The 21,766-nt window shown below is 55.2% G+C and overlaps 8 protein-coding genes across 8 annotated transcripts; 4 read left to right on the forward strand and 4 right to left on the reverse strand.

Annotated features, from left to right (window-relative positions):
* Positions 1-876: 876 nt before the first annotated feature.
* Positions 877-3,411, reverse strand: VTJ04DRAFT_1198 (uncharacterized protein; the record flags this gene model as incomplete). Its single annotated transcript, XM_069358859.1, has 2 exons — positions 877-3,327; positions 3,388-3,411. 2 exons carry the CDS (start codon positions 3,409-3,411, stop codon positions 877-879), a joined length of 2,475 nt encoding a protein of 824 aa, XP_069223807.1.
* Positions 3,412-4,059: 648 nt separating this feature from the next.
* Positions 4,060-4,977, forward strand: VTJ04DRAFT_1199 (40S ribosomal protein uS3; the record flags this gene model as incomplete). The annotated part of the gene is made up of 2 exons (XM_069358860.1): positions 4,060-4,082; positions 4,218-4,977. 2 exons carry the CDS (start codon positions 4,060-4,062, stop codon positions 4,975-4,977), a joined length of 783 nt encoding a protein of 260 aa, XP_069223808.1.
* Positions 4,978-7,139: 2,162 nt separating this feature from the next.
* On the reverse strand, positions 7,140-8,919 carry VTJ04DRAFT_1200 (uncharacterized protein; the record flags this gene model as incomplete). The annotated part of the gene is made up of 7 exons (XM_069358863.1): positions 7,140-7,737; positions 7,797-8,088; positions 8,166-8,417; positions 8,491-8,581; positions 8,692-8,717; positions 8,783-8,826; positions 8,906-8,919. 7 exons carry the CDS (start codon positions 8,917-8,919, stop codon positions 7,140-7,142), a joined length of 1,317 nt encoding a protein of 438 aa, XP_069223809.1.
* A 596-nt stretch (positions 8,920-9,515) lies between these two features.
* On the forward strand, positions 9,516-9,788 carry VTJ04DRAFT_1201 (uncharacterized protein; the record flags this gene model as incomplete). The annotated part of the gene is made up of 1 exon (XM_069358864.1): positions 9,516-9,788. The coding sequence occupies one exon, from the start codon at positions 9,516-9,518 to the stop codon at positions 9,786-9,788; it is 273 nt and encodes a 90-aa protein (XP_069223810.1).
* Positions 9,789-11,544: 1,756 nt separating this feature from the next.
* VTJ04DRAFT_1202 (uncharacterized protein) lies at positions 11,545-12,061 on the reverse strand (the record flags this gene model as incomplete). Its single annotated transcript, XM_069358865.1, has 2 exons — positions 11,545-11,700; positions 11,816-12,061. 2 exons carry the CDS (start codon positions 12,059-12,061, stop codon positions 11,545-11,547), a joined length of 402 nt encoding a protein of 133 aa, XP_069223811.1.
* Positions 12,062-12,330: 269 nt separating this feature from the next.
* VTJ04DRAFT_1203 (uncharacterized protein) lies at positions 12,331-14,981 on the reverse strand (the record flags this gene model as incomplete). The annotated part of the gene is made up of 3 exons (XM_069358866.1): positions 12,331-12,353; positions 12,407-12,916; positions 13,184-14,981. 3 exons carry the CDS (start codon positions 14,979-14,981, stop codon positions 12,331-12,333), a joined length of 2,331 nt encoding a protein of 776 aa, XP_069223812.1.
* An 894-nt stretch (positions 14,982-15,875) lies between these two features.
* VTJ04DRAFT_1204 (uncharacterized protein) lies at positions 15,876-17,662 on the forward strand (the record flags this gene model as incomplete). The annotated part of the gene is made up of 5 exons (XM_069358867.1): positions 15,876-15,878; positions 15,947-16,390; positions 16,462-16,652; positions 16,709-17,513; positions 17,573-17,662. 5 exons carry the CDS (start codon positions 15,876-15,878, stop codon positions 17,660-17,662), a joined length of 1,533 nt encoding a protein of 510 aa, XP_069223813.1.
* Positions 17,663-18,373: 711 nt separating this feature from the next.
* VTJ04DRAFT_1205 (uncharacterized protein) lies at positions 18,374-21,765 on the forward strand (the record flags this gene model as incomplete). The annotated part of the gene is made up of 9 exons (XM_069358868.1): positions 18,374-18,713; positions 18,847-19,159; positions 19,217-19,793; positions 19,856-20,560; positions 20,624-20,678; positions 20,744-20,896; positions 20,958-21,229; positions 21,348-21,555; positions 21,704-21,765. The coding sequence occupies 9 exons, from the start codon at positions 18,374-18,376 to the stop codon at positions 21,763-21,765; spliced, it is 2,685 nt and encodes an 894-aa protein (XP_069223814.1).
* Between the last annotated feature and the right edge of the window lies 1 nt (position 21,766).

Genomic DNA, 21,766 nt, shown 5'->3' on the forward strand with positions numbered 1-21,766 from the left:
TAACAGAGCCAGCCCAGGTGGCCCAGGTCCCTTACACCAAAGTCCTTGGCTGTCGCCCGATTGTGAAAAAGAAAAAAAGAGGGGAATGAAGACAAATCTTGAGTGTGGATTGAGCCACACAACACGGACGACCAAAACACGAGAAGAGCAAGACTTGAATGTGCCAGCAGTCGAGACGACGTCAGGTAGGGCAAGGCGAGTTCAGTTTAGGTTGGGATGCAAATTTGATGTTGTGTGTTTCACAGAAATTTCTGGCTTCTAGATGCAATGGGTGGATGGAATAAAGAGGAGGTGAATTGGACCGAACCCGCCTCTTAGCAAAGCACTGGACATGGAGCTCCAAGAGACAGGAACATCCAGCTGGAAGGGGGGATAAGGGGAAGGAGGTCAACCACCTCAGCTGCGCTCTCCACTGGTGGCACAGTGCCGCCCCCCAAAATGCGGGGCTGAAGCTGGCAACGAACTGGAAGCGCTGGCTGAAGCCGCGAGGGGACGGGAGACCGGGCTCCATGTCAAGGTGGGGCAATCTGCAAACACCCAACCTCCATCACCTCCATGAAGCTGGAACCAGGAACGAAGAGGTACAGCTTAGATATGGTATCACCTTACTTGTAAGTAGTGTACCCACTTCAGTGGTGGTCAGCCGAGAAAGAGCCATGTAAATTATGAACGACCTCAAGATGTATCTATCTCAGCTTGTAGGAGTCCGCTCGAATAAACGGTAATGCCAACGCTCCGGGTTGTCACCCTTGCAAACCCATCAGAAGCCCAAAACTCATTTCATGATACGCAGCAATTTCGCTGTTTCCCTGGCCGAATGTGAACGCTTTCCACTGTTCAACACGCCGTACTGATGGTGTCTACCTAGATGAGGTACTACCCAATTTCCATATCTTCCATCTCCTGCCCGCCTTCCTCATCTTTGGCCTTCTTCGAAGTCTTGACCCCGAGGAGGCCATTTGGCTCACTCTTCCTGGTTGTGGCCAGGCCTCCGCTCCCGCCACCAACACCACCCGCCGCGGTGAACATGCCCTTCGTCCCAACTGCCAACTCAGAGAGCTTGTCCTGCAAGACACCGAGTGCGGCGGGCATCATACCCGTACTGGCGCTACGGTTCAGCGTTGACGGCGCCCTAGCTTCTGGCGTCAGCGCTTCATGAGCCGTCTCGACACCCGCCAGTACCGACTGTGAGGCTCGTAAACTCGGCGTCTGGGAGGTCGGCTCGGGTGAGCTTCGCGCCCCATCGCTACCCGATGGGCTCGGGTCAGCAGACAGCGCCGACGAGTACGCGGCGACTCGCTCAGCCGTAGCGATGGAGGCGTTGATATCGCTGTTCATCTCGTCATCGGTGCGGTTGAACATCTGGTGCCACCACCGAACGTCGCCAATGCGCGGGAAGATCAAGCGCTCCTTTCCACGAACATGATCATCAACGGTAGGGTCGTACTGGTCGTTGACAAACTCCTGTCGCCGGCTCAAAAAGTATGCCCAGACGCTGCGTGTGCGCTCGCGCAGCTTGGCCTCCTGTCGTTGCCGCTCGTTGTTGAACAAGAATGTGCCATACTGGCATGAGTACACATGATAAAGCAAGCGCCGCAGAAACCGCTCGTTAAATTCAAATCGCGTCGGGTGTTGCCTTAACAGCTGGTATGTGGCGTCCAGGAATTGGTGGAAGACAGGCGATACGTCCTTCAGTTTTGTTGCGCAGTCCTCGGAGACAGATGTGGCACCCTGTTTCGCATCTTCGACGCCCGAGGCCTCCTCAGAATCCTGCGTTGCCGGTGCGTCCTTTTCGCCGCTCACGTTTTTGCTCCAGAACCGCTTCGCACTGGCCAGGGCGTTCTCGATGGCATCCCCACGGCCTTCGCTCTCACCAGGCCTGATGGTCGTGCCAGCCAATGCGTCATTGTCCACTGTGAACCAGCTCTCATGGCTCATGTGCCCCGACCGCAGCTGGAACATGTGCCCAAACGAGAGCCAGTCCTTCTCCACCAACACAATAAAGCCCTCGATGGTACGATAATACGGGTCCAGCATCAGCTGTGCAAGGGCGCTGAGCTGGCTCGTCCGGTCCCATCCATCCGAGCAGTGAATCAGAACATGCGAGTGTTGGATGCCGACCTGTCGCGCGATGATAGCCGCGCCGTCCAGGATTCCGCCGATGTGCTTTAGCCACTTGCTCTTGGCCAAGAGTTCCCGGTTCGGGGGCAGAGGCGAGAGGTCGGCATCTTTGATGGCGTTGACTACCTTCTCGAGCGAGTCTCTCATGACATGGATGTTGTCGATGTTCAAAAACACCTTCTTGGCAAACTTGTAGTACTCCATGTTTTCAGACCCCATCCCTATCGCCTGCATCGCATACGAGTTGATGGCAGGCCGCGCGTCAACGATCAGGTTGTGTTGCTGGGCGCCATAGATCAGGCGCTTCCCGGTCTTGGGGTCGTACTGAGGGCCGGCTCCTGCGATCAGTTCGTCCTCCATGCGAATCCGCTCCAGCTCGGGCCCTGAAAGGTCGGCATCTGCACTAAGATCCACGTGGCTAGATGACGGGCTCCGGTCTGGACTGGACGACAAGAGAGTGTCTAGCGAGTCGCTGACAGAGAAGCAGGCTGCCACGAGGCGTTCATCCTGAATGCTGCGCTTCATGCGGAGTCCCACGAATGGCTGCGAGCTGCGTGTGATGGTGCAGTTGTTCACCGGGTGCAGGTAGCTCAGAACCGGTATTCGAGCACGAGAGCGGAAGGCCGCCGCGTATTTAAGGGTGTTGTCTGATATTCTGGACGGCACTACCAGCAACGCCGGATAGGTTGGCGAGAAAGAGTAGTCTTGGTTAATGGTGGATATCCTCCACCCCACGTCGGGAGACTTTTCACTAATGCCTTGCCGCTTGAACTCCGCCCTGACATCGTACAGATCCCAGCCATTGATCTTATTCTCGGGGGAGCCAGGTGGCGGAGTGTAGTGGAAGGCTAGGAGGTTCTCGACACTTCCCAGACGGCACGTCCTCGCACGTATAAACTCAAAGGCGTCTCGAGCTTGTTTGTCGTCTGGGAAGTTGAAGCAGACAAACGTGAAGTCTCTAAACCGAAGGCGTATGGACGATGGAATGCCGCTCGAGGGAGGTGTAGGTCTGAGGATGCAATTTGAAATGACGTGAAACGCAAACCAAGCTTGCCTCGCCGGTTGTTTTTTCTTACCCGGCGACGACCCGGCAGCAGTCTGTAGCGTTGACTCAGGCGGGAATCGGAAGACAAGGTGATAGTCGGTCAGCACGAGATCCCCGAGCTCAGGCTTCCCCCCTCGCAGCGCCTGCACGTTGGAAAACACCTGGATGATGCTTCAGCATACCGCCCGACAGACCAAGAACACGGGCTTCTCTTCACATACGTGCTTCGTTTGAGGAACCGACATGACGGCGGATAGCGAGGTGTCCAGGTACGGGGAGGCCAAGAAATGGTCGCGGGCGCGGTCAGCACGGAGGACGAGATTCAGGAACGGGAACGGAGACAATGGAGCACCGGGTCCCTTCAGCAGTAATAAGAGGCGGGCATGGTCATCACAGGAATTGAAGAATGAGCGATGCAAACAGAGCCCAAACTCTTCAAGTGGGTGTATTTTCGACGAGAGAAACAGACGCTCAAAGGAAAGGAAACCGCTGAAGACGCGACGATGGAATCACAAGACCTTGATCCTAGCCTGGTGCTTGCTTGGCTCGAGGTGGTCAACACAAGCTGACGGCAGGCCTGACGTTGACGCTGCCCCACCTTCCCATCCCATCGCTAAGGTTGCAGCCACCCCCCGCTGGTTCCCGATAAGTAGAGATAACACCCCTCCCCCACCTTGGCGTAAGGCCATTGGCCCCAGAAAACCCTACTCCACTTCCCTTCCCAAAACAGAAACCATTCTCACAGCCCACCAAGAATTCGCAAAAAGCCCTGTGAAGGTCGAATTTCCCCAATCCGAAAAATCGTCCCGGCGGGTGGTGCACATCGCGACGACAGCCTCAACCTCTGCAACAACTCCAGTCGAGAGAGGAAACTCAATCGCCAAACCGCAATCATGGCTGTTCCCGGCACTCAGATGTAAGCCCAGAGCCCCCGTCGTTTTGCGAATGGCCAGCCGAAACCAGCTCCTTCGGAACCTGCTGGCTTCTTCTTCTGCTGCTGGTGTTCCCGACTCGAAAAGTCCACATGGCTGACTTGACTCTCGTCCTGCAGCTCCAAGCGGAGAAAGTTCGTCGCCGATGGCGTCTTCTACGCCGAGCTGAATGAGTTCTTCCAGCGTGAGCTGGCCGAGGAGGGCTACTCGGGCGTCGAGGTCCGCGTCACTCCGACCGTCACCGACATCATCATCCGCGCCACCCACACCCAGGAGGTCCTCGGCGAGCAGGGCCGCCGCATCCGCGAGCTCACCAGCCTCATCCAGAAGCGCTTCAAGTTCCCCGAGAACTCCGTCTCCCTCTATGCCGCCAAGGTCCAGAACCGCGGTCTCTCGGCCGTCGCTCAGTGCGAGTCTCTCCGCTACAAGCTCCTCAACGGCCTGGCCGTTCGCCGTGCCTGCTACGGTGTCCTGCGCTTCATCATGGAGTCGGGCGCCAAGGGCTGCGAGGTCGTCGTTTCTGGCAAGCTCCGTGCCGCCCGCGCCAAGAGCATGAAGTTCACCGACGGCTTCATGATCCACTCCGGCCAGCCCGCCAAGGACTTCATCGACAGCGCCACTCGCCATGTCCTGCTCCGCCAGGGTGTGCTTGGTATCAAGGTCAAGATCATGCGCGGCAGCGACCCCGACGGCAAGGCCGGCCCCCAGAAGTCTCTCCCGGATGCCGTCACCATCATTGAGCCCAAGGAGGAGACCCCCGTTGTGCAGCCCATGAGCCAGGACTACGGCGCTAAGGCCGCCGCTGCCGCGGCTGCTGCTGAGGCTGCCCGTGCTGAGGAGGAAGCTGCTGGTGAGGAGCCCGCCCCGGTCGAGCAATAGGAGCGTAACGACTCGGGTGATGTGGCTTCTCGTGCCAGGGACGACGGCCCTCTGAAGGCTGCTGGTGGTAACAATTGGGAGGCTGGTGCCCCGGCTACTGACGCGGGCTGGGAGGCTGCTCTTCCCGATGCTGCTGGTGCCGCCGGTACTGACAGCGTGGAGGGCAATGGCACTGCCTCGTGGTAAATCGCAAAACATAGGACCGGCGATTCCCTGGCCGCGAGGAGGGGTTTTCTTTTCGAGCGGCACGCCACACCGCTTGGCTCTAGGGTTTTAGTGTGGTGAAATGGGAACCAAGTTTCGGCGTCAAACTTTGAGCATTTGTGCATTGAGTCTGCGGAATGGGAAAAACGGACGGACGGTGCTATGGGGAAGGGCGGTTGTGTAGCTATCCAGGCAACCCGGTGAATGAAAAATCGGATACCCTGGACTCGGCTGGGGAAATGAAGATTTGAACGTGCCCATCTTGTGCTGTGTGATGTGAATGTTGTTGACCTTGGAAAAAGCAGCTTCCCAGAGGCCAGACTCCAAGGCCGGTGTGCTCTTCTGGCGGCGTGATTCTCCGCGAAGAGAAAACTTCTTCACGGTCAAACTGTTCAGTCCTCCCAGTGTCTCTCCGTCTACGCTCTTCTCATGACGCTTGTTTCGGTCACTAAGGCATGGAGGACCTAACCCGACTCGATGTTCACATCTGTGAGTAAAAATGACAATGTCTCTTCTTCGTATGGTTAGCTTGGGTAGCCGCATATCTACATTCTCATTCGACCAGGGCACTCCGACTTTTGACGTGAGACCTGGCAACAACTGCAAATTCTAGAGAGCAGTGGATGCACGACGGCCTTAATGAATCACAAGGTGACTTGGGACAAATGAGGAAAGAACTGCTATGGTGCTTAACGGACCTCACTTTGCAGATTGATGTTGTGCTCAGGAGTTCCAGCCTCTACCGGACAAGGGATGGAAGTTGCAGGCAGAGGGGAGCCCGTAAAGATGGGAGGCAAACTGGAACTTCGGATGGGCAGTGTCTTCCAGGTTGAAGGGTGCCATGTTGGGTATCCGATGTGAAGGCATTGAGTGATTGAAGCGCCGTGGACCTGAGCAAAGGCGTCGGACCCATGGGAAGAAGTTAAGGTGTGCGGTCTCCTACCCACCTTATCTAGGGCAATTCCCCCGTTGTACCATACCATCATCCGCTCCACGGGCATTTTCTCATCATCAAGAAGGGGCACACACTGGGCTAGTACCTTACCCGCCACCTCCACTCACACTCAGGCCTGCCCTCGAGGGCAGGTCACGAGACAACCACAGGCACTGAGGTTCTAGGCTGCTCCCGTCAGATCTCTTAGCAACGGCGTCCGTAAGCGGAAAGGGACGGTCGAGGTTCATGTCAGGGCAGACTCATCCTGGGCTCCCTGACGCTTTCCATCTTCAACATGCCACTGCCATCAGACAGATATGAAGGTCTTCCTCCCGCTCTGCGCGCGCTGTGTACCTAGGCTGCTGCTCAGATATAACATCGTAGAGAAGGGGTTTATGGAAGGGACAAAATACTGATCCAATTAGGAGGGCACGAAAACCTATAAGCCCCCTCCCCCCACCTCGACAGACAGTTTCCTCCCTCTTACTCTGTTCTCACTCCTTGCCTACCTTACCAACCTAACTTTTCTTTCGGCACGCTCAAGAAGTGGAACGAGATGAGACATCCCAGGACTTTATTAATAAGAGAGAGAAGGTGTCCTGGAGAAGGACGTCGGGGTATTATTCATCGAGTAGCGCGGTTGATGTGCCGTTCGTTCCACGTCATGAACAGGAAGAAAAATCAGAAAAACATTGAATGAGTACGTAGGAAAGAAACAACATTTGGGTGAGGAGAATTCGGCCTCGCCAAAGCCGACCAAAAGACAGAAAACTGATGATGATATACGCACATCCCCGCCGCCCAACCGACGCCGTCTACATGTTTCTTGTTGTAACGAACCAACCAGCCCAACTTCCAGGTTTTCCCAGTTCCAAACAAAAAACAGCCCTACCGCTACACAGCAGTACAACCACCACATCTGGAACCTCGCGAACCACAGAGATATCTTAGGATCAAAAAAGTACAAAAGATGAACAGAGAAACGGATAAAAAACAAACTGAGGCTCCCAGCCATCCCGTATCATCACCTCCTATCTCCTGACCTGCGATTCTGCATCTCTATTGACTCGCCACTCTTCCCATGCTTGGCTACCAAAAGACGACCCCCGTTCGCCCCGGAGCCGCTCGTCCCAAGAGCCGGAGACGCAGGTCCGTTCAGTTGGGCGTGGCCGTTCGACTTCGGGAAGGCCGGAATCATGGGGGAGCGGGGATCATCATCCTGGTCCTCCTCGTCCGTGTCTTCCGCGAGGTCCGTCAGGCCGAACCCGGCCTCCTCATCGTAGGCGCGCATGAGGCCCTCGCGGTCGCCCGCGCGGGCGCTACCCGTGCTGATGCGGCGGTGCGAGAGAGACCGACGGGCTTCCATGCTCATGCGCGTCTGAATGCTGGAGACCATGTCGGTGCCAGTCATAGTATCGCCGTGGGCGCGGCGAGCCAGGGTGCGGGTGCCGTCAGGATCGGTACGGCTGAGGTTCAGCAAGTAGACGCCCGTGAAGGTGACGAGGAAGCCACAAAGGAGGGACAAAATGTTGACGATGTCGGTTGTGTTGAAGCCCCGGAAGAAGATGAAAGAGGCCACGATGGTGGCCGTGGTGAATGTGACGTAGTAGAGAGGGTTGACGCTAGATTAGGTCAGCAAGAGGATCCAGAAGTCAATGGGCAACACAGCGGAGAAACGTACATGTTGGTGGGGAACTGGCTGAGCGCCTTGTTGAAATAGTTCATCTGGGTCAGGATGCAGACGGCAGTGATGATCATGAAGACATAAGTCGAGGGATGAGTGAACTGGTTGTGGCCGGCGAACGTCAACTTCAGCGCGATGCCGAATGCCTTGACAGCCATGACCGAGATCGAGCCAACAGTCGAGCAAATGCTGAGATAGACGAGCGGGTTCTTTTTGCCGTACTTCGGAGTGACCTTGTAGATCATAACGCCGGCGAAGATGCAGACCACAAGGGAGTAGAACAAGAACCCTGGAAACGTCGTTAGCTACTCAAGTGCATCGGAGAAATAGAGGCCAATGAACCCCTCCACGCATCAGGCAACATACCCGGTTGTATCGCATAGTTGAGGATCTCGTCGATCGTGTCAATCTCCTTGTCTGGTGGCGCATGCAGGACGATGATGACGGCCCCGATCAGACACATAGCACTCCCCAGCTTGCCCAACGTCCCCAATTCCTCCTTGAGGAAGTATGCGCCTAGCACAGCACCTATCAATACTGATAGCGCACCCAATGGCGTGACCAAGATGGCCGGGGCGAAGGCATATGCGGCGAAGTTGAAGATTTCTCCGCAAACCACTGCGCATAGCGTCGTCAGTACATGCCGTTGTCTACTGCCTGGGGAAGGGGTCAAGCAACAGGGCGCACGTACAGCAGATGATGCCAGCCCACCACATAGGGCTCTTCAGATATACAAACCCGTCACCCTCGAAGCCATGACGCTCCTCGGCATGCATCAATCCCTGATATCGCAGAAGTCCCGATCAGCACAATTGTCTTTTTCTTGCGACAGCAAGGTCCAGCGTTGTGGACGCGCGGTTCACATCTCGTTGGCGGAGGGGCTGTTCCTTACTTTCTTGGTGATGACGAAACTTGTGCCTGGAGGCCGCACTGTTAGCGACTGATTCCTATGCGCCGGAGCAACAGAGAGCGAATGCGCTTACCAATGGCTAAACTTGAGGACATGGCCAGCGCCAGTCCGATATATCTGCAAAGGGCGTGATGTCAGCAACCCCCCACATAGGGAGCGCGCGCCAGCGACTCCTACACCGGGAGAAAACCCATACTTGTCTTCTAGCATTGTGTCTCCCTCAGCACCAGCTGTGCGACAACGGAAGTTGGCGGTAGAGAAAACGAGTGCGGCGGGCAAGCAAACGATGGCGCTGCCCGATCTGAGGGGTTCGAGGGGTTCGAACGAGGGTGGGAGAGACAAGAGGGAGGGGCAGCGACGCTCGCGCCAGGCGAGTCAAGCCGTGGAACGGAGTTGAAAGTCCTTCAGGAGGACAACGAGGGTAGGTGGAATTCAGCGCGTCGAGTCGCTAAAGATGCATTCGCAAGAATGCCAATTGTGGCCGGCGCTTCGTGTGTGGTCCTCGTCTGTTGATATTCTTCGTCTCTCTTTTTTTCTCTCGATCTCTCTCGTCGACCGGGTCCGTCACAAGTGGTTTTTTTTCTGTGGTTTGCGTTCGATGTTGGGTCCAGGGCCCTCCCTTGTTCGCGGGATGTTGCTTGCGTGGTGGGTGGTCGTTGACGTTGCCCTGAGTTCAGCAGACTCGGGCTGATTATGTGAGAGTTCGGAGCTGCCTCGTCCGTTCGTCGACGTCGTCCCTGCGAAAAAAAAAAAAAAAAGAGAAAATAAAAATAAAGGAAAAAAAATCCAGATGCCTCTCGATCGCGATGCGCAACTCCAACTCCAACAAGCTCCAAAGGGGGAAGATCGCAAAGGAAGCGTGGCGTGCCGACGGCGACGACGAGAAGTCTTTCGTTTGTTCTTTTGGAGGAGACCCCTGCTTGGGCTGGGCGTGGAGCGAAAGGGCAAGTCTGGGGACGGGCGGCGGTTTCAAGAATCACGAGCAACCCCTGTCGCAGCCGGGACCCCTGGCGGGCTTCCGCCGAAACCTTCCACTTCCACCTCCCAAGGCCTGGGCAGGCCCTGAGAGCTGCGGGTGATTGGAGCAAAACAGCCCTGGCAAGCCACTCTCACATCTCTTGGCCGGGCGCCAATCCCTCATTCAAACGGTGCCCCTCAGCCACCAATCTCGACCCCCGTGATCCCAAAGGAGATGAGTCCTCGTTTGGCCAAGAGGCCACGAATCGACAATTCCAACGCCTCCCAACCACGGGCAACGCCGGGCATGGAGAACCCTGAACGTCACATGGGATGACATTGATGGATCCTCGCAGCCCGGAACCGTGACATCGTGTTCAAACCTGGGTTTTCAGGATCCATCGTCTTAGTCAGCGGCGACGAGATGCCAGGCTACGTACTCAAAGAAATGCTCTGGACCCGAGTTTGATGTTGGCCCTACACGGTACACGAGAAAATATCAAAGCCAAGCATCTCATTTAACCCCACGATCCTCCGCCCAGTCTTTGCTAATCTCGAGATCTGATCCTTCATCTGTTGGATCTGGCTGTTGAAAACAAGGGACTCGAATTCCGGTACGCTAAAGCAGGTCCCGTGCCACAGTCCAACCGGTCTCGTTTGATTCTTGCCCTCGGCTGCCGTGAAATCCACATGCTTTGTTGAGGGCCACGTCAGCCTCAATACTTCAAAGACTAGGATCACTCGAGTTGAGGAAGTTTGCATGTAAGATAGTTACTATTTGGAGAGGAAAGGAACATGTATGTCTTGAGGAAGGAGCCCAGCAAGATCTCCAAAAGTACCATTTGTTAGTGCAGGCCAGATTTTTGTATGCAAAATCGATATTGGCGACTAACGACTTAAACAAAGAGTTCATGGAGAGTACATGTCTGGGAACCACACTTTTGGCAACCACGGGGACTTGCTGGTTGACAAGATGAGAACTCAACCTGAGTTTGATGTTGATGGTTTGGATTGGGAAGCACACCCCGGACTCGACCTGGCATGTTTTCACTTCCAGGATGCGTTGTTGAGAATCCAAATCAACAGCCTTCCCAATTCCACATCGCCCGCGAGAAAGGATATGAATAAGAGCATACGTCACCTCTCGATGCATCTTCTCAGGGGTGTTGCATCGTTTGTCCTGTCTTGCGCTTTGATCTTGTACGACCTACTGACCGTCGGCTTCCTGGTAGGTCCTAGGCTCTGTGAGGCGATGGCAAAACGTTGTTGGCAGGTTCCAGGCCGCCGGTGTATGTACCGAGTACGCGCCGTGAGGCCCAGAACTCCGTACAGTGTTTGCCCCCGTCGTCCTTGTCGTCGATCCGGGAACTTGAACCCGTGCACCCGTTTCAGGCACGGCTCCGCTGCCCACGAACCTGCACGTGTTTGATGCCAAGAGATTGGTTTGTTTGAATCAAGCTGCTTCCACCCCTTGCTTGTCAGGAGAAACAGACTTCATAGGGCTTAAACCTCAAACCTAGGTCGTCGTCGGAAGGGAAACGCCAAGCTCACCCAAGAAACCCTTGGCCTCGAGAGTTGAGCACGAGGAAGCTCTCCTCAGTTGCTCCGCAAATTCTGAGATTATATTCCTAGTGCACCATAGACCTCACGCTACCTATCGAGGCTCATAGAAAACAGCAAAGAGACGGGGTGGCCAAGGCACCTGTGCAGCAAACCATACCATCGCGTCTCTCCATGCTGCTCTGACATATCGCGCGATCACACACTCTTTCACAGCTCTCCAAATCAACTCAACTCGGCTCAAGCCACCCAGAAACCCTCGCTAGCCCATCCTGTGTGACATGCTTTTCCTATCCTCTGCAGCCACCACAAGAACGTCTACCAAAAAGGGGTAGTGAGTTGAGGAAGTGAAGCAGAAGGGGCAACATCAACGCTGTCAAGTGGCGAGGAGGGAAACAAGATATCTAAATAACAAGACCTTCCTGTCCAGTTTGTGCCGCCTGGAAGATGCTGGTTCCAGCACAAGACCGCCGGCTGGACAGTCAGTCCATCAGGACGACTGAAACCATTGATAATCGCCAAAGGGCTTGGTTGTGGGATGAGAGAAGGAGCTTTAAGAAACACCGACTCTTATCATCCCGCAACTGACCAGTCTCTTGGACTTCAGTTGCCCGACACCATCTTTCCCGAGACAGAAATCCCAAACCCCGGATATTCCATGCCCGTGAACCTTTTCCACACCCCCAAACTCCAAAGAACCGAAAATGATACAAGGGGAAGAAGGGTTTGAAGCGAAATAGGAAAAGGGGGTAATTAAATATGCCGTACAAGAACTAAAACTGCGGTTGACATCGACTTGGAATTCAAGCTGGCCATCGTGTGATCTTTTCGCCATTGGGTATCACATCCTGGCACGGTCGAATCGCCAGAAGGAATCTTGCCCACAAGGTATCGATGTCGTCCGCCGGGAAGCTCGCATCACGACCTACCTTTCAAGATGCCCATATGGTGGCGGGCATATCACATGTTACCTTGGTAAGTAGAGCTGAAAAGTCCGGAAAGGGTCAGGGAGGGTCGACAAAGGGGTTGTCGTTGGCGCTAGGCTGAACTACAGCCATTGTGTTGCCCAAGAGGATCTGAGGTGTACTGCGACGGATCTACCGATCAAGTCCGACGACGCTTGTGGTCTGCGTTGGCTGTTAGAGCAAGCGGGCCCTCTTTTGTCGGGACTCGAGCATACCGGTCTCTTCGGCAAGACCCTCAGGTTCGTCAGGCCTGGTTCGTTTACTGGATCCGCTAGGCGGGCTTTGAGGCGCGGCCGTCGAGAACTCGATTTCGACAGCATTGTCATGCTCCGCCGGTGTCTGCTCCGTTTCATCGTCGTCGTTATCCCAACCGATTTCGTCGTTGTCGACCTCTGAAGGGGCGGTGAACTGCTGCTCGCCGTTTTCCGTCGGCACCGACTGCGCAACGTCTTCCTCGTCATAGTCAATTTCGTCACCGTTAATGGTTGTGCTCGTGTGGATAGATTGGGTTTCGGTCGCAGTTGTGATTGGGGCGGTCCCATCGTCAATCTCATGGCGAAGTTCGAATTCCATGCCGACCGTGCCCTGCTCGTGCGTATCCTCATCGACTTCAACTGAATCGTCCTCGGCGCTGTAGGCTATGCCATCCCCTTCATGCTCATCCTCATCTTGAGAACCGGTCTGATGGTTGGGTTCTTCGTCAAAAGCAAGGATGAGGTCGTCGTCTTGATCAGGAACCTCGTCAGCATCCATGTCAAGTTCAAAATCGATGTTGTCGTTTTGCAATGCCACCGAGTTCGTCATGTCCCCCAAGGCCCACTCGGGCTTTCTGGGAGCTGGCTGCATGTTGATTGGGTCTTCCATCGGCAAAGAGCCATTCATCGTGTGGTTGATCGACCCGCCTTCTGAGAAGGATGTACTTTGCGCCATCCCCAGAGTGAAGGTTGCGGAAAGGTCGGAAACAGATCCTGCAAACGGAAAGGGGAAATTACCATGTTGGCCCTCATCCTCCTCTGGCTCACCATCTCCATGGTTGGTCGCCTCGTCCGCCGCATTGAGGTGTGTTGATTCGAGGGGCGAACCTGGCTCCTGTTGCTGGTCTGGCTCGTCTTGTTGTTCAGAAACTTCCAGGTGAATATCATGCTCAGCAAATTCCGTATGATCCTCGACCTCTTGATCGTTCCAGCGAGGCTCCTCGCCTGTCTCCTCATGGTCATCTTGCTCAACGTAGCTGTCCTCAGCGACCTCCACGTGCTGCACATCCGTCGAATCGCCCAATGGGTCTGGCTCTGGTTCCTCCCATGCTTGACCCTCGACAGAAACCCCACCAGAGGCTTCCTCGGAAGGCTCCGCGTGTTCTTGATCGTCCTCGGTGTAGGTCTCGACAGGGGTTGCCTCGGGCTCTCCTGTGACGACGGATGTGGCCGAGGTCTCTGCCTGATCACCTGGATCGCCTTCATGATCGTGGACAGTTTCGAGAGCGGGTTCTTCCGGAGCGGCCTGGTCCACGCCAGAATCAGTGACAGCGGCTTCTCCGTCCGGACCATGCTCGTCCAGGTTCTCAGCATCGACGCCATCCTCGCCCGCGTCGCCGTCATCAGAGGCGGAGACCGGGGTGTGCTCATCTGCATTGTCAGACATCTCTGAATCCTCGTCCTCTTCGGGGCTGTTCTTGGCGCGCTCGGCCTGGCTCAGGAGTTCAAGAAAATGCTCCTCAGTGTCCCTCCTCACAATGAGTTGGATGACAACAGGCTCCGCCGAAGTACCGGACACTCGAGTCAGTGATTCGTGGCACTCGAGGATTTCGTGAAAGCTCCTGTTGAGGAACTTATCGCTCGACCGTTCGCCAAACTCGAAATCCAGAGCGTCAAGACGAATTACTAACTCATCCGTCGGCGCTATGTCTTCCGAGACGACGTCTCGAAGAGATGCCAAAAACTGTGACAAGGAGTCTCCAAGAACATCGGGATCCGAGAGGAAGTAGGTGTTGGGATCCTCATCTTCAGTTCCGAACAACGAATAATACTCGTCGTTGTAGATGACCTCGATGTTTGGAATCCTGCGAGGAGGGGGCGAATGGTCCTCAATGATCTGGTCAAGGTAGCGCTCCAAGTGAGCGGCGTCAACTTCGGTCTGGTGAGCATCGCCCTCGACATTCTCGGCGGCTAGAGCATCATTTGCCTCCGCCTGTGCAGCAGGTTCTTCAACGTCTTCGGCTTCGAGAGGCTCATCTTTGGCGCCAACGTCGTCGCCAGCGTTCACGTCATGCTGCCATGACATATCTGCTGCATCATGTATTGCAACACCAGCGCCGGTGGCGTCGGGTGGTTGGTCTTGCCTTTCATGATACTCGGGACGGTCATCTGCCAAATCGACGTTCACATCGTCCTCTGCTGCGACGCCTGTGGTTGCGTCAAGTTCTCCGGTAACTGATCCTTCATCCTCATAGCCGATCTCATCCTGCTCCTCCTGAGCCTCAGCACCTGTCTCCTCGCCGATAGCATTGGCATCCTCCTCTTCCTCTCCATCTTGAATGTGTTCAGCGTCCTCGACTGCAGACAGTGCGTCATAGTCTCCGTTGCTAACCTCGACTGCATTCACCGAGGCGGTCGAGTTTTCGGGCAACGGCTCGGCGACTTGCTCGTGGTTCTCCCATGGTTTGTCTTGGTTAAGATCGACGGCTTCCGCATCTTCCACATCGAACTCAACATTTGGATCGAAATCAAGTTGATCGTCTTGGTAAAGCTGATGATGGAGATTGGTCTCCAAAGATACCCCTGATTGCTCCATGGCGACAGACGATCAAAAATCGGCTTGGTCAGTGAAATCAAAGTTGGACTTGGGTCCTCGGTATTACTTTCGGTGACAGAACCGCGAGAACAGGGTCCAAAGGGCGGAGGAGAACAAATCCAAATGGAAGGTGGCGCAGAGGGCAAGGCGCGGATTCCGAAAGGATAACGTCAAAGACCCAGAGGACCTGGTGAGAGGGATGCCAAAATCGGCACACCTCACGGTGAGCACCAAGAACTGTCTGACGACTCCCTCTGATCAGGTGGGTGGACGCCAAACAACTGATGGACAGACTGCGGGGCAGAAATAGTGATAAAAATGAGTGAGCAGTCTAGTCGAAAATCAGGCCGATGGGAATCCGAGCTGATGGGGGATGTCATGCCGCGTTGTGAAAAGTTCGCGCCGAGATCGTCCTTCGTGGCAGGTTTCAACCCTGCCGAATGAAAATCCGGGAGATTTGACGGTAGTCAGAAAATGGAAATGATATCGCAGGGGGGCCCGCAGACTGCGCAAAACCCAGGAAGCGGGCGGCGAGTGTGTGGTCGTATGTTATGGATGGTTTTTTTGAAGTTGGAGTTGGAAGAAAACGAACGCGTCAAGTCAAGAAGCGATCGCCGCATTTGGCGGCGGTGCTGCTTTGCTCCAGACAATGACGACCTGCGGTGGCACGTGCGCGTCGGAGGGTCGAAGTGCCAGGCAGCTGTCAGCCCCACCATCCCTCCTAGGCAGGAGCCCGCCAGAAAGCCAGGTCACCACTGTGCCAATTCCCAACCAAGAACACCAGTTTGGGACAGCAACACCCGATCCAGGAGTCGAGCGAGGGCCACAAGTTCCCACAATATCTCCAAGAGCAAAACCTCCCACCCTCCCTCTAGCTCCCAAACCCCGGCCAAAATGGTATGCTGTCCCATAACTGCACTATTTCGCAAGCCAGAATATATGCTGACGCCAGTCTCGTCCACCAGGTTGTCCTGGCCGCCTCCATTTGCACGCGTGGCGGCAAGGCCGTCCTTGCGCGGGCATTCCACGACATCAAGCGGTCTCGCATCGAGGCTTTGCTCGCATCGTTCCCCAAGGCTGCCAGCGCCGGTACCCAGCATACCACCGTCGAGCAGGACAATGTCCGCTTCGTTTACCAGCCGCTGGACGAGCTGTACATGGTGCTTATCACCAACAAGCAGTCCAACATCCTCCAGGACATCGACACCCTCCACCTCTTCGCCCAGGTCGTTACCAGCAGCTGCAAGACGCTCGACGAGCGCGAGATCCTCCGCAATGCCTTCGAGCTCATCAGCGCCTTCGACGAGATCGTCACTCTCGGGTACCGCGAGAATTTGACTATTAGCCAAATCAGGACCTTCTTGGAAATGGAGAGCCACGAGGAGCGTATTCAGGAGATCATTGCCCGGGTATGTTTTCAGCAATATAAAATGGCCCTCTGGACCGGCTGGATTGCTGACTACCAATCCACCCTCTACAGAACAAGGAGCTGGAGGCCACCGAGGAGCGCAAGCGCAAGGCCAAGCAGCTCGAGATGCAGCGCAAGGAATCCGGCAGGAGCGGTCGCGCCGGCATCAATCGGCCGCCTGTATACCCCACCTACACCCCGCCAGTACGGCAAACCCCTACGGAAACATACGACACCTACGAGGCGGAGAAGAACAAGGCCAAGTATGCAGTCCTGGTAGCAACATTCTTGGGTAGTTGGGAAGCTCACATCAAAGCAGGTTCATGGCACCAAAAACAAAGGGCATGCAGCTGGGCAAGAAGTCCAAGACTACCGATATCTTCGAGCGCGTAAAAACGGAGCTGGGCCCCGTGGAAGACACGCCCCTTGTGCCCACCGCCAGCACTGCCGCCGCCTCGGAACCGGCCCCTCGAGCCTCGACCACCCTGGATCGCGATGCCATCCACGTAACGGTTAATGAGAACATTTCAGCCAAGATCTCGAGAGATGGTGGGCTCAGCTCGTTCTCCGTCTCTGGCGATCTGGCACTGCGCGTGTCAGACCCGTCGCTCACCAGGATCAAGCTTAATTTGACTGCCAACCCCACTCACGGCGCCCAATTCCGGACACATCCCAACGTGGACAAGAATGCCTTTAACAGCTCGAAGGCAATCCAGATGGCGAACCTGGCTCGCGGGTTCCCTGTTAACAATGCGGTGGGCGTGCTGCGGTGGCGGGCGGCTCCCAAGACGGACGACACGAGCATCCTGCCTATCACCTTCACTGTCTGGGTCAACCGGGGATCAGATGGCAACTGTTCGCTGACGATCGAGTACGAGCTTACCGGTGGGGACACGCTCAAAGATGTCAGTGTTATCGTGCCCTTCTCGAGTGCTGAGCCGTCCGTTTCCACCTTCGACGCCAACTACGAGGTGTCGGGTGACAACCTCGAGTGGACCATCGGCACGGTCAGCGACGAGAACCCTAGTGGGTCGTTCGAGTTTGAGGCGCAGACATCGGATGAGAACGAGTTCTTCCCTATGCACGTGCGCTTCACTAAGACGACGCCGTTTGTGGACATTGATGTAAGTGTTTCTTTTGTTTCACGATCATGCAGAGACAACAGACTGACGGTCATCTACAGGTGCACTCGGTTGAGCTTGTCGAGATGAACGAAGAGGTCACCTTTACCAAGGAGATCAAGTCGGTTGCGGAGTCTTACCTAATCGAGTAGATCATGAGGGGAACTTAGAAATGTTGTGGATGCTGGCGTCGTAGACCAGCAGCCGGGGGGTTGTTATTTGCGGGGCGGCACGGTTCAATGCGGCAGGGAAAACGTTCTCTTGTAGAGTTGCTGGTCCATGAATGAATGGCATGAGTGGCATGGATACCCGTACCCATGGTTGAAGAGTGAGAGCGGTCCCTTAAACAAGCAGAGACTGTCTTAGTCGTGTGCGTTGAGCCAGCGGTGCTGGAGAAGCACAGTGCGAATTTTACTATTTGCGCAAGACACCAGTCGCCCAACACTGTCCAACCTCAACTTCTCCTGCATTTGCATGTAAACATATCGGCAGGAATAAACATACGAGAGACCCAAGCTCACTCTGAGACCTTGAGCCCAGACTTCAGCGCTACTCGATTTGATAATCTCACTTTTTCCAAGTTGTGCCGAGAACCCAACGTCACCCTTGGCCCCTCGGTCCTCACCATCGTTCCTCACTTGAGTTCGTGATGTGATCTTTAATCTTGCTCCAAACACCACCGACATCCAAGCCGCCATCACTTGGACTAGCACATCCAACCAGCCAGATATTTTCCAAGACCCCACCAGAAACCAAAACCCAGTTACAAGATATTTACTCGGGGAGCCGGTGACAGGCTGAGTCGACAGCAACATCATAATCACCGCCTCAAAGCTCAACAAGAGGTTCCGAGCATCATCACAATGTCAACCCCAGACGACCCATCCTCGCTGCCTACCCTCCCCCTCCACAGCACCACCACCCTCCCCTCGCCCGTTGCAACCAGAACGGCGAGTTCCCCGCTGGACATGCACGTCGCGTGCAACCCGGCCATCGATCTCGTGGCGACGGTTGGGGAGGGCGGTGCGGTCGTGCATGTTTCTCGGTGCGGACGGGCCAGTCAAGGCGGCCAAAGCGGATCGGAGTCCGGGCTGGTGTGGAAGTATGCGGAGAGGGCGAGGGGAGGGTTGAGGGTTGGCGGTGTTCCGGGGATGGGAGGAGCTGGTGGGATGGTGGTTGAAGGGGCGAGGTGGAGGTGGGATGGTGAGTTGCTTTTTGTTTTCTGTTTTTTTTACTTGTGTTTGTGCTGGTGTCGATGGCGGAGATGCGAAGGAGGATGAAGAAATGGAGTTGGTCGAGTCAACTTTTGAGAATGAATTGCTGACTACAAATGTAGGAGAGCTTCTGGCCGTTGCATGGAACGATGGCGTGGTGAGGATAATTGGGCTTGAAGGAGGGAAACCGATAAATCGTATCCGTATCTCTGAAGGTGGGAACTCCAGCAAGATCTCGTTCATGGCTTGGACGAGGAATATTTCCAGGACCACCAGCTCATCTTCCAGCAAAGGCGGTCTTGGAGAGAGACGGTTGATGTTGGACGGAGACGGGCCTGGGAAAAAGGCACCTGACCTGCCGCGTGAGCTGGTCTATCTCGAGATCGACACAGCCTTGCCGAAACTACCACCGTTGATTTCGTCCGGGATGACTGGGTGAGTACTGACGGTCCTTTGCTCTGGCTGGAAGAAGGAAACGTCTGACGAGAACAGAGACGACTCGTATCTGTTTACCTCAACCACATCCATGGAGGCTATGTTCCTCCCGTGCGAGGCTGAGGATGTCGAGAACGTTCATGTGATGGTCCTAGGAACGGCCGACGGGGGCATACATCTCAGCATATACGGAGGATTTGCCCTCGGGATCTTGGAATGCCCATCCAGAAGCAACGGGAAGCTCCAGCTTTGTGGACACAGCTCGCGTCCAGAGTCACCAACCCATATGCTTCTCCTGCGCCCACAAGAAGGCAATGGTCTCGAGTCTGTGTACCTTGCCCCGCTACATCTCGGGTTCCTAGACCACTCGCCCACCGATCTTGCTTTGCTGACAAACCGTACCACGGTGCTGGACAATCTTGTGCGGTACTTGGTGCTGACCCATGAACAAATGGCCAGCGAGTGGCAATCAACGAGAGAACTTCCTGGGAGGTTCATGAACAGCCTCGCAGAGGACTTGAAAAAGGCGCCTAATGGACAACTCACGGTCATGCAGGCGCTGTATCACGCGGTCGCGACAGGACATCTCTTTCCAGCTGTGCAGGAATGGCTGGTTGACATTATCGGAGACCGAGTAAGTGCCTGTGGCGATGCTTCATATTCGGGGACGACAGGAATCTGACTGCTTTTCTCTAGGGTTATAAGCGATGGGAACGGGCTGTGGTCGCCGGTCTCACGACTCTCCGCAGCCTGGTCCACCAGAGCTTTTTGCCAGCACTTGAACGGTGTGGTGTTGTGCTCAGCCGTCTACTGGGTATCGCACGCTTTCACAGCCCTGAGGAAGGGGTGGGCTTTGATGAGCCCCAAATCACCAAGCTCCTCGACATCGTGGCGTGCTTGACTCTGGTGGGACATAAGATACTGGCGACGGTGATGGACGAACTTGACCATTTTTACTCCTTCTCGATATGGCTTCGGCTCGAGATTGACCGGCAATCTTCGGGAGCAAGCGAAGAGTTGACCGAGAAAGAGGCGACACTGGACATCCCCAAAGTCCTGACGTACATCCAGCACTACCTCGTTAACAGTCCGCTCACTGTGTTTTTCTCCGAGGTGTCCAAAGAGGACTATGCTAAGGATCAGGGACTGGTTGCTCCTGGGATGTCTCTACTGGATCTCCTGGACAAGCAATTGCGGGAGCATGAAGCGGGCAGGCCGTCCATGAAAGTGCTTCCGCGGGTGGCATTTCTGCTGAACTATCTGTCCACAAAAGTCGCTGCTGTCTCCCAAGGTATTGGGGAGGCGGCGAAACGGCGTGTACGGTTCGGGCAGGTAACTGAACTGTCCGTTGGGAGGAAGATACGGAGACATAGCAGCTGGATGGGTCCGGCCAGGGAGCAGGTATGTTTGTGGTTCTATAGAGTGGCCGTTTTCGTTCAGTCGATGCTAACCCATCATTCCTAGGACCAGACAGCCACGGTATTTACGGCAATGACACCAGAGGATGACAAGAGCCAACGTACGTGCCAATTACATGTCCTAGATCGGCATGGGACTTGGGTAAACTGACGTTGAGTGATGTAGTGTTCATTTTCCGGTCCGTTGTCCCTCTTGGTGACGGCACATCGGGCACTTCTTCGACCACAGCTTGTGGGATTGGACTTCCCGAAGGTGTCGTTATTATTGATTTGAAATTCCTCGACGACGAATCACTTGTGGTTCTGTGCAGTCAGAAAGGTTTGTTGACCTTCTCTTCATCCCGCTACTTGCCCAGACATGCTAACATCACATTCTTTAGCGGAACCCAAATCGGCTCTCCTGCGCATTGCATACCAGGCGGATGCTATGCCGTACCAGGACTACGTGACAGGGCAGTCTCCCGAAGTCATAGTGCTCGATGGGAGTGGCAGCGAGGGCATCAGCGCGTGCTTTGCCTTTTCGCACCTATCTGGCTTTGTGCCTATCGAGATGGGAGTCGAGAGCGCGAGCACTATTAGGGGCCAGATTCCGGCAAGGGTTTGCCTTCTTGGACGGGACAGGACGGTGTACAAGACTTATACACTGCCAGAGGTGTGGTGAGGCGGGGATTGATGGATGATGGTGGACGTCCCCCCTGAGTTTAATAGAAGTGTAATATTACAGCGGGGCGGTGGGCGTGAAATACGCTATAATACGGACCGTTACGCAGAGCCGCGCCGCCAACGTCACACCCCTGATCCTGGCGCCCGGGGCTGAGGCTTTGGGCTGGAATGAAACAACGTCATCCATCAGGTCCATCCGCCTGAACGCAACATCCCGCCTGTCGTCGAGCTTGGAGCTGTTGCATCGGATCTCCGAACCTCCCGATTCTACCCAACAAAGCCAGACCGCCGCCGGGCCGTTGGGGTCCCTTAACCGTTTCCTGTTGATATTCTGATCCTTAATTCCTCCTCCGTTCTCCTGATTATTGTTGTAATAATGAAGCCGTGAACCGGAACTTGGTTGCCTTTCATTCTACTGTTGCACACCCAACCCGCCATTCGTGACCCCCCATCCGCCTTCTAGTTGCCGTCGTCGACAAACCCTTCGACCGGCACTGCCCGAATCCACCCACCGTGGAGATTTAGA

This window comes from Mycothermus thermophilus (assembly GCF_041956435.1).
Source record: "Mycothermus thermophilus strain CBS 625.91 unplaced genomic scaffold VTJ04scaffold_1, whole genome shotgun sequence".
In the NCBI taxonomy this organism is placed as follows: Eukaryota; Fungi; Ascomycota; class Sordariomycetes; order Sordariales; family Chaetomiaceae; genus Mycothermus; species Mycothermus thermophilus.